Source organism: Aptenodytes patagonicus, chromosome 4 (assembly GCF_965638725.1).
Source record: "Aptenodytes patagonicus chromosome 4, bAptPat1.pri.cur, whole genome shotgun sequence".
NCBI classification, from domain to species: domain Eukaryota; kingdom Metazoa; phylum Chordata; class Aves; order Sphenisciformes; family Spheniscidae; genus Aptenodytes; species Aptenodytes patagonicus.
Window position 1 is genome coordinate 57934892 of NC_134952.1, and position 15186 is coordinate 57950077.

The following is a 15186-nucleotide window of genomic DNA, read 5'->3' on the forward strand; positions in this document are numbered from 1 at the left end:
ATTTTTTTTTTAGCCTATTCCTTCCTATGGTCTTATATGTAACCTAGTGAGGTTTTTACAAGTGTCATTACAACAGCTATTCTTTTTTTATACACAAACACACCTCCCAGTATTCACACTGCCAGGGAGATATTAAGAAGTTTAAAAGATTCTTCATTGGGCCACTTAGAGTGAAAATAGTTATAGTTTCAGGTATGTCATAATTATGATTAGAACTAGCTATTCATATGTGAAGTCAGTCAAGGCAAAAATGGCAACACGAGCTATACCACTGCAGCTTATCCCACCACAAGTGCAAACACAGCTAGAGAAATACACACAAGAACTGCTGTGATTCTAATGCAGTGAATCACAATCCATCTCATCTTCCAATGCACCCAATCCCCCTCATACCCTTTGAGGTAAAAGGCCTGCATCTCAATCTGGACTTAACCATATAACCTTAAAACCAAATGTTTAACATGAAAGAGTCCCTTATATTTATCTTGAATTTACCAGTAACATCTTGTTCTTGCTGTGCTCTTCTAAGTTCTTCTTTTAGCTTTCTTAACTGTTGCTCTTGGTGTTCTGCAAGAGCTTTATAATTAGCAAGTCTATATGGGGCAGGAAGGGAAGAAAAAATAGAAATCCTCAGTTTAATAAGTTATTACAGTTGCAGGAGAGCTAGTTTGATTTCCAAATGAGTATCAAATACAAAGCATACCCAAGTTATACAGCTAAACTACATAAACTTCATTGTCAGTTAGATTTTAGGTAAAGTGCAGAAAACCAAAAGTTGGACTAGAATCGTTCTCCGTGTATCCCTTCTCTCCGGTGAACTAGAGAGTGCTTTCAATTACTGATTTCCCCTCACCTTCTTTTGTCAGAACAGTTATTTGATTTATGGCTGAACATGGGTTGATTGAGAAATTTTGGTGGGTGTATAGGGAAGGAGTTTTGTACTCAGAGATGCGTATAGTTTTTACTTTCTCTGCAATCTAGCTACAATAAAAACCTAGGACACCGAAAGCTGAATGCTCACTTCTTATTCTGTGGAAAAAAGTAAACAGAAAAGTAGAAGCTAAGAACTAAGTAGTTGAGAATTGTAACAAGGTAAAATTGGAACTCACTTCATATCAAAAGAGTTGGATTGTTTCATTCTTTCCATATCATATTTTACCAATTGTGTTTTGAGATGATCAATTTCTTCTTTGTACAACTCAGCACCTTTATCTAATTTTGCCTGAAGATAAAATAAAAGGTTTAGTATGAAGAAAGGCTTGTTACTTAGCAATGAATTTAGGGGTTGCTTACTTTCTATCTTTACTATGATCTGCTAGATTTTGCAGGACAAGACTGGGAACAGGAAGTTATTTTGGAGTAAGAATGCCCACATTACCAACTAGCACTATAGTATTAGTTGGTATCCTAACTCTGGTGTATTAGATGCAGTCATATTTTAGCAAGTTTTGCTGACTTGTTTGCAGATATAAGTCCAGGAATTTTGAACTAGTAAGCAGATATATTACATAGGAAAAAAACAGCTCATGCTTCAGTTTCAAAATTTAAAAGTTTTTTAGAACGTTTCAGAAATGCATCATGTACAAGTGATAAATTTAGCTTCTAATATCACAACATGAGTTCTATATTTTGTTCCTGAAGGCTGCATTGGTAGAATGTGAAACTGCATGCTAAACAGGCGAGTAGTGTTTTATTCTAAGAATGCCATACAGAAGAATAAATTGACTTCAGAGAGCTACATTTCATCTACAGCTGTTCTCAAGCATGCTCACTCTCTCTGAGATCAGAGGAAAATGAGAAGAGTAAAGTATTTTGCTCATACCTGAAGACTCTGATTCTCTGTTAAGGCAGTTCTGAGGCACTTCTCTGTCTCATTCAGTTTGGCTTGCAGTTGGGTGAGCTCACTTGTCGCTGTTTTTATTCTTATCTGTGCTTGTAACTTGTTTATGCTGTCATCTTTCTCTTTGACGTTTTTTCCTACTTCATTTATTACATTTTCCAACTTCTGAATTTTTACTCCCATAGCCTATTGAGATATAACAATTAGTTATGAGTAGTTATGCCAAGAGATAGAACAGTAACAGCACATGGTCATATTCTTAATAAAAACAAACAAAAACCCCAAGCCACACACAAAAAAAATCCAACACTACAGGCTCTATGGCAACCTCACTGTTTTGTGTCACCTTTTAGTATTCTGGAACACTCAAGTCTAAAAAAAGTGCTTTGAACAAGGGTAACTGTGACAAAAAAATAGGACAGAGAAAATGAGTCCTCAATTCCAAGGATTAAAGACAGAATTCTTCTCCAGCTTCTAGTTTGACATAGTGAATACCATATACTTGAAGGATGCATCAAGAGTATCACACTATTAAAATTAATACTTCAAAAACAAATGGGAACATTTCATATGGATTTCTAAACTGACATGTATTTGTGTAGGCAATTAAAATAATCACATTACAGGCAAGAGCTCAAATTTTCACTCTGGGAATAAAAAAGCTACAAAAATGAAGTGCAGTCTGGGCTAATGTATTGTGTGGCACAGATTTACAGTTGCCATCAATCTTTATTTTCTTTTCAGTTTGAAGTACTCTCACTTAGAAAACAAGCATCAGAGAAGGTTTCCTTAGAAACAGATATCAGTACCTTTATATCTTGTTCTGCAGCCTTTAATTTGTTATGAAGCCTGTAGTTTTCTTCTTGTAGCGCGAGACTGGCAGAGCCACCAGGGGCCAGTTGCTCTTTAAGAGTGTTTAGTTCCTGAAGCAACTCCTCACTTTTCTCTTTTCTCTGTTTCAATTCAACATCAGCATTTTTACAATAATTGGCAGTTCTGGCATCCAGCTCTGAAGAAAGTTGAAGGAGTATCTGAAAATAAGTAGTGTCATACAGATAAATTTTGAATAATTTTTGAATCTACTAGAAATAAGGTAAGTGAAGAAACAGGAAGTATCCTGGCATGTATTAATTTCAGATTCTTGTTTCAGCATCCCATTTGAAGATGCTTGCTACCAGAAATGGAATCACTAGCACTCAAAAGACTGGTTTCATTTCCAAAAGATGGGGAGGCAGGAAGGGACACGAGAAGAAGATAATGCATTGCAAGTTTACCAGCATTTCTGCATTAACTCAAACACACACTAACATTACAGAAACAAAGGAACTATATCGGAAAGATTTCTTCAATGTCAGTAACAAACACACACAATTATTCATAGAAGTTTTTGCTAGAATGTATTCATTGACTAAAGTGAAACCATTTGAGAGAAAACATACACATTGGACTATTCTAGAAACCCATATGCTTAACATGCCAGATAAAGAAAAACCTTCACACTTGTCAGCAAAATGGCAACATTATACTAGATTTTTTTTGTTTAGTAAAAGCTTTGATCCACATAATATGCCTGTCAGGGAATTCTTCCTAAAAGCCTGCCAACATTGGGAAATCCTGAAAAAGTCAAGACTGGTTATTAACTCTACAGAAGAAACTTTTTAAAATAGGCTAACAGAACTGAGTCACAACATTGGGGGAAGGAGGGTGATGAGCTCTTCATACTTCAGATCAATAGTAGTAGAAGGAATAATAGTATGAACAGACCAGCAACTTCCAGGATACGCTTGTTATGAAGACTGTTCTTAACAACTAATCAGAATATAGTGGATTCCCTCCCATAACCTGTTTTTTGAGAAATGTTCAATACATTTAATCAGAAAGATGAAATCTCAGAAATCCTGTTCATGATGCACTTAACCCTGTAAAACACTTGGTCTTTTTTTTTTTCCAAAGGGGGCAAGAGGTAAGAAGAAGGAAAGAGAGAAAGGAAGGCTGAACCACCTCTAGAATAACTTGACTTTCTGAAATTAGAAAAGATGTGAGAATATAAATTACAATTGAGTTTTAAAAATGGCTAAAGTAGTTTTGATAAAGGTGGCTTGAAGAGAGCAGACAATCTTGTGGGCATAAAGCCTGGAGAAAGTGATTGTATCAGGCTACCAAGTTCTGCAAGCAAAGCTATATAAAAATTTTGATCCTACAGTTTCAAGAATTCAGTCTAATAAAAATGCAACACACCCCCCCCATTTATTGCCTAGAAAGTCTTTCACAAAGCAAGTTTCCAAGTTTGGATGCATGAGGAAAGAAGTCTTTAAAAATCTTGTCCTAAGTATTCCTACATCTTACAGTTAAGTATGAATATAGTAAGTGCTGATAATAATGAATGCTCTTTAAATAGCCTTTTGTGTGTTTTGTTTTCAATCAGATTAGAGGCATTTACAGAGTACATACACAGAATACATTTCTGATTAAAGACGACTTAACTGTACCTTTACTTTAGGAGTCCAGAAGTTAATGACTTGCAAAAGCCTTTCATTATCTTTCTTTAACTCTTCTTTAAGCTCCTCTGCATCACAGTGAGTTCCTGAACAAGCTTCCCAGAACTGTGTTGTTTCTTTTCTAGCACTTTCTTCCTGCTGTAACTCTGCCTCTATGCAGAGAAGTTCACTTTCCATTTCTGATACATCTTTGAGAATGCTCTTTAAAAAAAAGAAGGAATTCAAGTTTAAATATTGCTTTGATAACTATATGTCTAAAGATAGATTTTGCCCTCTTAGCTATCAATATTTTCAGGAAGTCTGTTTTAGCATCTAATTATCATATAAAAGGAATTTCACTATACTTAAATTACACCCTACTGAGAAGATAAGAAAATCTACATTCCTGGGGCAGGTGGGAAGGGGAAAGGGGAAAAAAAAGAGCACGTTAGTAAAAGTTTGTCATTGTTTTAAAAGTCATCTTGTATAGGGTAATACGTATTTTACAGGGCAAATGAGTAAACATTTCCACTATTTTATAACCTAACAATTTCACTTTGAGCCACTTTATAAAACAGAACCTTCATATTATAGAATTAGTAGCACTAAAAAAAGAATTCTACCCCCCTCCCTTTAAGTGAAGTCTTAACAGATAAAAGCAATGCCATTAGATCAGCACCACCACATTACCCCATGCCTTGAAATATGCAAGTCTTTGAAAATTGTTTTAAATATTACCTCTGCATCCAAGTGCAAACTCTGCAGCGCTTCACTGATGTTTAACTCTTGAGAAGATGTTTCATTCTGGTTCAAATAAGTCTTCCTGAGACACTGAATCTGAGCTTGTAGCTGATCTTGTTTTCTCTTTTCCTCAAGCAATTCCATTTCATACTTGTTAACAGTAGTATGGTATTCTCTTTTCTTTGAGCAAACACGACCAAACAGAAACTGTTGTAGAAGCACAGAATATATCAGTGAGTATGTTTTAAAATGGTACCCTGCATCCAGCTAAAATTCCATATTTTATAATTCAATCTATTTACTCTCCTAGTCCATAGGTGTCCAGGAGAAGTAAAACATGACTGAGAAGATCAAGTTCACATGTGCTGTACAGCAATGGCATATAAGACTTTCAACTGGGTCAGCATTTCTCAAGTATGCTACTTTTTGTAGACTCCTAAAAACACCAAAAAGTCTAAAGGCTCTAGACAGCCTTCCATGAATCTAGACTTCAAAAAGCAAAGTATTCTTTGTTGTATTTATTTTATTTTAGAGTCGTGAAAGGTACAGATGATCTACAAGAATAATATCACTGTGCTGATTTAAAGCTTTATTCTAGTAGCGATCACAACTTTAACCATAAAAGTTAAAAGGCATCTATGGAAAAAAAGAAAGAGATCAAAACCTAAAGACCCTACATGAATTATGAAATAAGGCTCTTTGGAATAGTTGTTAAACTTTTTAGCTAATGGATATTTATAGAGGTGACTGACTCTCAAGATCATGTCCAGCATTTTTGTATACTGGACATGAATGTTGCCGTCTCCCCAGGCCTGCCTCCCCCACCCCCTCCAAACAAAAAAGCTCTTAACATTTCATGCTAAATAAACAGAAGAAAACTTTTATCATTTACTGTACTTCTGCATATAATAGGAATTCTTTCCTAATTGCCCATAACTTTTCTGATAATTGGAATTAGTTTCTCCACTGAACTACACATTGAGGAAGGTCTGCAGGGCTATAGAAGTTATCAAAGTACTTGGGTAGTTTTGCAGAGTAAACATGCATCTCCAAGATCTCTTGCATGTCTTTCCCCCACAGTAAGATACATACTTAGGGGTCCATAATTTGATTTATGGAGTACAGAAAAAAGTTTTTCCCAATTAAAATGGATTAATATAATGAAATAATACTGTGCAAAGCAGCTGAACTACAGTCAAAAACTAAGGTTGATTAACTTAACTAAATAGTTCCAGTTTTCCAGGATTGTAAAGCATTTACTATCAGTTTATTTTCCACAATATATGGATTCACAAAAAATCAAAGCTAGAGTATATAGAATCCTAACTGTTAATATTGAGAGCTTATTAAAAAAACCCCAAACCAAAACAATACGAAGCATCCACAAATTCAGCATTTTAAGTTGGTACCTTCAGTTTGTTCAATAAACTCTGGAGATGACTGTTTATTTTCTCATTTTCAGTTTGAAGCCTTTTGACTTGTTTACTCTGTTCCGATGAAAGTTGAGTCAGTATCACAGCTATCAGCGCTTTCTGACTACTCAGTTCATTCTTTAGATTAAGAGACACTGTAGAGAGACATTCATACCTCTTCCCCATATTTGGGAATTTCTCAAGAAGCTCCTAAATGCAAGTGAAACAAATTCATTCAGTCACAATAAAGAAAAGAGTGACTAGCTATAAACAGAAGCTTAAAATAAATCAGACTCCAGGACTAACCCCTACAGTATGTATTGGTTTTACAACAGAAACGTTAATAGGACTAAGACTTCAGTTTTGACTTGCCACAGGAATATGACAAAGAACACTAAGCCAGGCACAAAAGCAGAGAATTTCTTAGTTTTCCAGAAAATCATTTCACAAGCTCAAATTATTTTCATGATTTAGATTGCCTGGCCACATGAAGACCTGTAGATCAGGCCTGAAATGAAATTGTTGCCTGTTCACAGGTTTGCCAGCTGGGCTGCCCTCAAGATGGGCTCCCAAGTTGATCTACTTGGTCCTTTGTTGAAAGAAGCGGATCATGAAATTGTTCCTAGCACTCTGCCATAAAAAGGGAGATGTAATCAAGCAGTGAGCAGGCTGAGAAATGCAATAGGCTTCAAGGCACTCCCAGTAAACTGCAACTCAAATATCACATATGAAGCTAGGTTAGACATTTTAAAGCAAGTATAAAACTTCCTAGGCATACTGTCTCCATCTTTGGTTCTTAGCTGAAAGAAGCAGGATTCGCGAGTTTTTAACTCTTCACACCACAGTAAAAACATTGGAACTAACATATGTCCTGTGTCCAACAGGAGCAAGTACAAGATACTTGAGAAAACTGCACAAGAAAGAGGCAGACAAGATCTTACCTATTACAAAAGACAAAATAGGAGAGTGCCGTTAAAAGGGATCAACTGATGTTTACTTCCCTCATTATCAGCTCCCTACTGCTGATATAGGATAGAAAGACAATGTGACTGGAGAAAGCTACGCATAACTGATTTTTGTAGTTTGGTCCTTTACCACTTTTGGTGTTAACTGAAGAAGCACTCAGGGCTTTTCCAGCACATATAGAATGATGCCCAAACCTGCTGCACAGACGTACAGACTGCAGTACAATGGTACTCTAATATTTTTAAATGTTTCGTACTATTCATAAATCCTGGTTTATTTTGGCTTTCAGTAGGTTAGCAGTACTTCTCACACTTGTGAGAAAGTATACTCAGGACAGTTAATTAACAAAAGCTCTGAGGAATTACAGAAGCTTCCTATTTTGAGGAGAGAAGCTATTTAATGAAATTAATTTATTTGAAACCAATTTATTTTTGATGGGGAGTAATAGAAGGCAGGATTGGGGGGGGGGATTTTGCAAAAACAAAATGGTGAAGCACTTCTATATGACTAGTTATTTTCATTGGGGTGGCTGGACAGTAATGAAATCAAGTGATATGTCTCAACTGAAGTTCAATTTAATGTTCTTGGAACAAGACGCACGGTCACTGAACAGCAACAGCAAATCAACCGATCCCATGGTTTGCAGCATCTTAGCAAGATATGCAAACAATTTTATACATTATACATAGAAGCAAGGTTTATGCTCCAGAACAAACGGTATTAAGGTTTTACATGCATCCTTAAAATAAGGAGAGAAGTAAGTTTACCTTAATTTTCAAGGTTTTTTCCTTCAGGCTATCATCAACCATCTGCTCTGCATTATCCAGTGGGTTCACCTGAATGGACATATCATTCAGGTTTCTCTGCTTCAGTTGGTCTAGAGCACATTCCAGTTTTGCATTTGTCTCAACACACTAAAATAAAAGCATACATATTTAAGTACCATTCAAGAAGAGAAGTTATGAATAACTTCGGCATGCAACTTGCAACACCAACCATCTCAGAATTTTTTTGCAATTCTGTCTTGAGCTGATCCCGCTCAGACCTGACATCCTGGAGAAGTTTTTGTAGCTCATCTTTTTCTCGATTAATTGATGAGATTTGTTCTTTAAGTTGGAAAGAGTGACTAGTTCTTTCAGCCAATAACTGGTCTTTTTCACATGATATGCTATTTAGCATCTCAGTTAACTGTTGAATCTATAATAAATAGTGGAGAAAAAGCAAGAATTACAATTTGGTCCTGGTCTGTGTACTCCCCTATGAAGTACTCAAATCTGTTGTGTCAAATACAAAGAATTTCCAGTAACTCTAAAATTCACACTAAGAGCAAGAGAGGTTTAAAAATAATTTTGGTGTTCTAATCACTCAGAAAAAGAAATTAAAAGGAAGAATAGCATGACACCCAGAGAACTCTACTTTAGTCAACTTTGGTCTTCAGTAAAGCAAGAGGAAACAAACAAAAAGGCAGTCAACATACATCCACATCACAAGAAAGTGAAAAGAAATAGAAGATTAGCATAAGCGATGGGCAACGGAATTGCCTTCATATCTGCTCTAATGAATAGAACACATTAGCTAATTTGAAGCAATCCTTAATTATACTTTGATCTACAAAGGAAGAGTTTGACAGGTGACAAGTAAAGAAGTGAAAACTGCAAAAAGACTGAGTTGGCAAAAGTACAAGACTTTCTGAATAACGAATATAGTTTGAAAGTGTGCAAAGCACCAAGGATTCCAAACCCACTTAGGTTCATACTGTCTACACAGTGCCTTTTAAACATGTACAATTACTATTATATTAAACCTGCACATGTTGGATAAATTTGTGTCCATTCTAATGGAGTGACCAACTGGCTGAGACAAGTTGAGGATGCTACTTCTAAACATCACTAAAGAAACTTCTACAAAATCCTTTGCCCATGTTCACGCTTGTTTAGCGCCCATAAAAATGATGCGCTGAGAGTTAAAAATTAAATAGGATTTGTCTTGAGCAAAAGTTTAGCACATTAGTGGTGAAACATTAGAAGACAAACTCCTCACCTTGTTTGTTAGGCTGTCCTCCAAAATCTCTGACCGCCTCTGAACCTTTAACAAGTGGTCTTCCCTTTCTTCAGCTTTGATCTTCTCATTGCTGAGGAGTTCTTGTTGCCATTTCAATTCCTTTTTGGTTTCAAGAATCTGGAGTAAAAATAGAGCAACAAATATAAAATTAAGTTCTGAGATAACACGTGAATCTACCTCTCACACACCAGGCCACTCAATATTTCATAGGAGTTAAAATACTTGGCACAAACCAAACTCCTTTAGTTTGAGTACAAGAAACTTAAAGTTTCTCCTTTCACTAAGCAAAGCCTGCTAACTGGCATACTGATAAATCCTTGGTAATGTAAAGAATTAAAGTTGCTACAAACATGTTTGGACATATTTTCTGCAATCCCTGTTTACACAAATGAATAACACAAAGCAGAGATGTAATTTGAGTAGGGATCACATCAAGAACTATCTAGAAATTACTTAACACAATTTTATGAGTTGGACTGTTGTCAGAGTGCTGTTAAATTATCTTTGATAAATTATTATGGAACTAGCATTGCTTTCACTAAACCTCTGAATTTCCAGTGAAGTTGAAGTTTTACAGCAAGACAATTGATACTCAAAACACAGGTGAATTGGAAGATATTGGTAGCAAGCATAAGTAGATTCTCCTCCCACCATAGATCTGAATTAACTACAGATATTTGAAGTGACTACTCAATATCTGAACAAGGACTGCTGCTCAATGGATACCACCCAATTCATTTGTCTTCACTGTTGTGAAGATATGCCTCATCCAGAAGAGAAATAAAAGTGTCAGAATTCGTCAGCTTTAGTTTCAAAACTTTGCAGCTCAACTACAAAACATACCATTTCATCAAATTCATTAAAAAATGCCTGTTAAGCATTTTGGTAATGAAACCCATGTATTTTCCTGTTCCTCATTTATTCCTAAATAAAGCAGCCTCAGATAACATTTTTGAAAGAATTTATATACATCTTTAAATACCATTCCACAAGACAGAAGTTAAAGCATGCCAATATTCTTCAGTTTGGGTATATAACATCAATACTTGTAAGATATTTTTCAAGAGAGCTTCAAGAATTAACCATCTTCCTCTACCAGGCATTCATAGTTATTATACTTTAATCAAATATAAAGCACCTTATCAACACTCTCCTGTAGGTTAATCTCCAGTTTGTTCTTCTCTGCTCGAACATCTTCCAATATTTCCTGGAGCTGATCTCTCTCCTGTGCTAACAGATTACACTGTTTCTCCAGCTGCTGAAGTTTACTGCTTTCACTCTCAGTCTTTTCTTTCAGTTCTCCCAGAAGCTGGTGCCTTTCCTTAGTTACCAAATTTAAGTCCTCATTCAACTTGACTACCTATTAAAAAATATTTTTAAAAAAGTATAAAACCACACAACTATTAGCAAAAACTCCTCTTCTGTTGCTAAATTGTATTACCACAACATCATCTATTGGACCAATAAAACAGCACAAGTTATCATGGGTAAATACCTGTTACTCTAATGAGTCCTTGAGGGGACATCCTCTAAATTATTTCTAAGAATTTCTTATTACTGTACTTGCCTTTTCTTTCAGTTTGTTTATTTCTTCATTTAGTTTTTCTTCAGTGTTTTGCAATTTCTCCTCTCCATTTGCTAGCATGTTCTTCTGGATATCAGCTTGCTCTTTCTGATGCCTTAGTTCTTCCTGTAGATTTTCCATTTCTGTCAGAACTTTTAAGGACTGCAGAACAAGGTATTACATAGATGTTCACTCAGTATAATTAAGTTTTTCCTTATCGATAAGTCAAAGCATTTGAATTTCTAGGAGAGAACTATCAGAATCAGTCTTTTACTTTAGAAAAAAAACCTCAGTTGTCATTCCCCCATGCCTAGTTTAAGAACTCCAAAGGAAGACAGTCTTTAGAAACAGTCTTTATCAGTTTAAAAAAAAAAAAGTAGGCAGAAGTAAAGAGGAAAGGAAAAAGTGTTGTGGGGGGAACAGATTATGTAGGTGACTATTTAAAAAAAACAAAAACACCCTGCCATGAAAAATAGCCTTATTCTTGTGCCAACTGCCACCAGTTACATGAACAATTTGTCTAATTGTTTAGCAGCAAGATGTAAACCTAAAATTAAAGATTTGATAATCCTAGTTTGTTGATATTAGTTTTTAAATTAGTTGGTCTGTACATACGTGAGAGATCAGTGGTTCTACCTGAGGTTTCCTAAAATTCATATGAAAGCTTTTACATTTCTTAAAATAATTTGCAGAGCTTCTCTTAGGAAAAAAAATTTACCAGACTTCCTTTTAACTTTAGAAATTATCAGCTTGATTTTTGTTAACTACATATGAGAACGAATTTGTCTGAAATAGTGTGTCAACATAAGCATACTTTTCATGCAAATACTTGGAATATTGAAGAAGTCACTAATCTGCCAAGAAATAAGAGATCAGGAAGGAGAAATAGGATAGCTAATCAGTTTTTTTTCTGGGTTTAGATTTCTCTTCATCAATCCAGAATAAGTGGAAGTGGTAGAAGAAATAAGCCCTTAGATATCAGTAAACCTGGATTACCTCCACTGTTCAGTGCTAAATACAAAAGGCACTGTAGATGAAAGATGTAACAGGAACTTGCAGAGTGTTTGTCCAGCAGGTGGCAGACAACTGTGCCTAAACTCAGAGCGGCACAGTGACCAAAAGGGCAGGAAAGGGACAGGGGAAAGAAAAAACAGAGATTCCAAAAATCGAGATTGGATTAGTACACTAAATTTTTAGTTTACTGCTGCTGTGAACAAGTGAAGGGAGAGGAAGAGATACCGAATAGCAGAAGGCTTCATGACCAAAATAATTCAGTGGTACAACCTGCCTTTAAAACAATTATTTAAGAGATTTTACACATACTCTCTCCTTGCTTTCCCGACAGTCAGCCTCTAACCGATCTCTTTCTGCTTTACAAGTCTCTACCATTTGCTGTAGTGCATCTTTCTCCTGATTAAGTAAAGTGATTTTCTCAAGCTGCTGACAGATTTGCTCGTTTGTTATTCTTTCAATTTGTTCTTTTTCTGCCAGTAGCTTGCCGTATTCAGAAGAGACATGAGTCAGGTTTTCAGTTACTTCAGTGAGCTGAAAGAGCAAATAAGAACCAGTATTAATATTTCTAAGTCTCTAGCATGGGTAGAAGTACTTTTTCTAAACTAGCTATCAAATAACAGTAACATTCTAATTTATTAAATTTTGTTGTCCCAATAATCAGGTTCTGATTTAAGAAGAGTGTTATTAGATCATATTTCACAAGCACTATCTGTACATATGGGTTGTTATAAGTGGATTATTTTACAGAAGACACCTCCATTAGTTTACTGCTATAGTAAGCGAAGAAAGATGTAACAATTTTGCTTAGAAGTTTTTAGTCCTTCTGTCTCATTGGTAGGCAAAAGTGAATGTGTAAAAACCTACAGGCCATGATAATTCTATAAAAATGACTCCATCATTGCTGTATCTACAGCAGATAGAAGACATTAACGCTTGTTAGAATCAAGCCTAAAAGCCACAATAGCTTCAGACGTGAAAATAACAAGTAGATAAGAAATTTATAATAGTGTAGCAAGTTAAAGAATGAGCTAAACTACCTTTTAGTTGCTCAAGTATCTTCCGAGTAACATAACTAAGACATATTATTAGAATTTAAAGTTTTAAGGCTTGGAAAATGCATTGAGGTCAAAGAGCAGTATTGATTCTAAATAATATTCCATGATTCAGCACTGAGGCATGTTTAGTTATAAGTAAGGGTTGTAGCTTGCAGGTCAAATTGCATTTGATCATCTTTTCACTGCCTCTGTTCTATAGAATTCTTTCAAGAAGCAGTACAGGGAAAAAAAAGAAAGGAAAAACTTTTAATTAAGTTTTGTTATTGCTTTTACAGAACCCTTACAAACTGAAGTCTGCAGAGGACATGGGTTGCCAATCCTGATAGAATTTTTAGTTTACTTGACAAATCTGCATCTGACCTTCTGTTGCAGTTCATTCAATGCCTCTTGCGCTTTCAAGAGTTGATTTTCTTTCTCCGAAATACTTCCTTTCAGCTCCACAATAGTCTCCTGATGTTGTTTGAGAGAGTTATGAGCACATCTCAACTCTTCCTGCATCTCTGAATTCTTTAGACACAACACAGTTAAAATACATTAAAGCCCGAACAACACTTCCAAAATTTAAGACAGAAGTTTACTAAAGCTATTATCCTAAAGGAATAGGACAATTTTTCTTACCATGCTAATTGTCTCCTGTATAGTTTTTCTTAGCTGGTCTCTCTCATTTTGGAGATTCTCCAGTTGCATTTTAAGATCATCATCTCCTCTTTCTGTCAGAGTGCTCGCTTCCTGACAGTCATGCAATTTTGGAATAAAATCTGTTCTCCCCATTTTTTCAGATTCTCTTTGATGTTCATTGGCCTTCACTTCCTCCATTTCATGCAATTTCCTTTTTGCCTGGCTCAGCTCTTCTCGCAGAAGAAATAATTCTTGCACAACAGATTTTTCTTGAATCTGTGGTATCTATTTTGTACAGAGATAGAAGTCAACACATTTGGGGAAGTAGCTTTAAGAGAAACATATCTGACCTTTGACAGGTTGATTATGTAAAACAAACAGAAGCAATGTTTTAGAGAGATCTGTATTTTTTTTCAGAATAAATAAGATTTGACTGAACTCAGTATGCAATTCAAGTTTCTTGAAATAAGAGACACGTAAAAGTAAAATTTGAAGTGAGGACTTCTGAAACAAGTTACCAAAAGTAGAATTTCATGGCCATAGTTTAAGCCTGAGGGGCAAAAAACCAGAAAACAATCCAAAACAAAAAACCCCAACAACAAAAAACCCCCCACAAACCAAACTACAGAGACCTTATTCATATTTCTAGTCTCAACAGTAGATAATAATGGTGTCAAGACAATTATTTCCTTGAAGTTTGTCTACTCTCCCCATAAATATTAAAATATACACACATACTTTACTTTCTTTGAAGTGTGTGTACACACGCACACTTTGTATATATACACACATATATGCAATCAGCATGACAAACTACGGAAGACATTGGCTGCAATGTCCCTTTCACTGCCAGGAAAAAAGTCAGTTCTGTCTATGCTTTGAAAAAGCAGAACCACCCTTTCAAGATGAGCAATTTTTAGCTTCAACTACTTATAGAACCACATCTCTGTGCAGATCAACTCAGAACATCACCATCCTGTATCAAGTTAAAATTCTATTTACAGAAAAATGTTCGTCATATTCTACTACTAGTTGTCCATATACAACAATATGGGTGGAATTTATTTCAAGTACACAATAATAATCTTGGTGTTTAACGGTCTGCAGTCAAGTAGCAGGACCCTTTTCTCCAGTTTGTTTTGCAAGTTATTTTCACTTAAGTGAAAGTTTAAATAAGCGTGCTTTCTATTACAGCCTTAGTATAATTACCAGAGTTCCTTCCCCATACTCTTCTTTTTTCAAACGTAAACTGTCCAGCTTATCCTGCAATGAATTGTTCTCTTGTGTAAGGAAACAGATTTGTTCCTTTAGCACCTGAAGCTGATCACTTTCTCTACAGTTATTCTTTTCTGATTTTTCCTCAGCAAGTTGGTCTCTCTCCGATGTGACGATTTTTATTTCTTCTGTCATTTGTGATATCTATCAAAAATGTGCAAAG

The 15186-nt window shown here is 35.5% G+C and overlaps 1 protein-coding gene across 1 annotated transcript in view; it reads right to left on the bottom strand.

Annotated features, from left to right (window-relative positions):
• CENPE (centromere protein E) overlaps positions 1 to 15186 on the bottom strand; it is a 38251-nt gene that overhangs the window by 2824 nt on the left and 20241 nt on the right. The window contains exons 26-41 of the mRNA XM_076336838.1: positions 14958 to 15167; positions 13749 to 14033; positions 13491 to 13637; positions 12385 to 12606; positions 11065 to 11223; positions 10636 to 10857; positions 9477 to 9614; positions 8433 to 8633; positions 8204 to 8350; positions 6468 to 6680; positions 5056 to 5265; positions 4330 to 4539; positions 2650 to 2871; positions 1823 to 2026; positions 1110 to 1222; positions 496 to 593 (exon numbers count right to left, since the gene is read on the bottom strand). Of these exons, the coding sequence (XP_076192953.1) occupies positions 496 to 593; positions 1110 to 1222; positions 1823 to 2026; positions 2650 to 2871; positions 4330 to 4539; positions 5056 to 5265; positions 6468 to 6680; positions 8204 to 8350; positions 8433 to 8633; positions 9477 to 9614; positions 10636 to 10857; positions 11065 to 11223; positions 12385 to 12606; positions 13491 to 13637; positions 13749 to 14033; positions 14958 to 15167 (3001 nt within the window). The remainder of the gene's footprint in view (positions 1 to 495; positions 594 to 1109; positions 1223 to 1822; positions 2027 to 2649; positions 2872 to 4329; positions 4540 to 5055; positions 5266 to 6467; positions 6681 to 8203; positions 8351 to 8432; positions 8634 to 9476; positions 9615 to 10635; positions 10858 to 11064; positions 11224 to 12384; positions 12607 to 13490; positions 13638 to 13748; positions 14034 to 14957; positions 15168 to 15186) is intronic.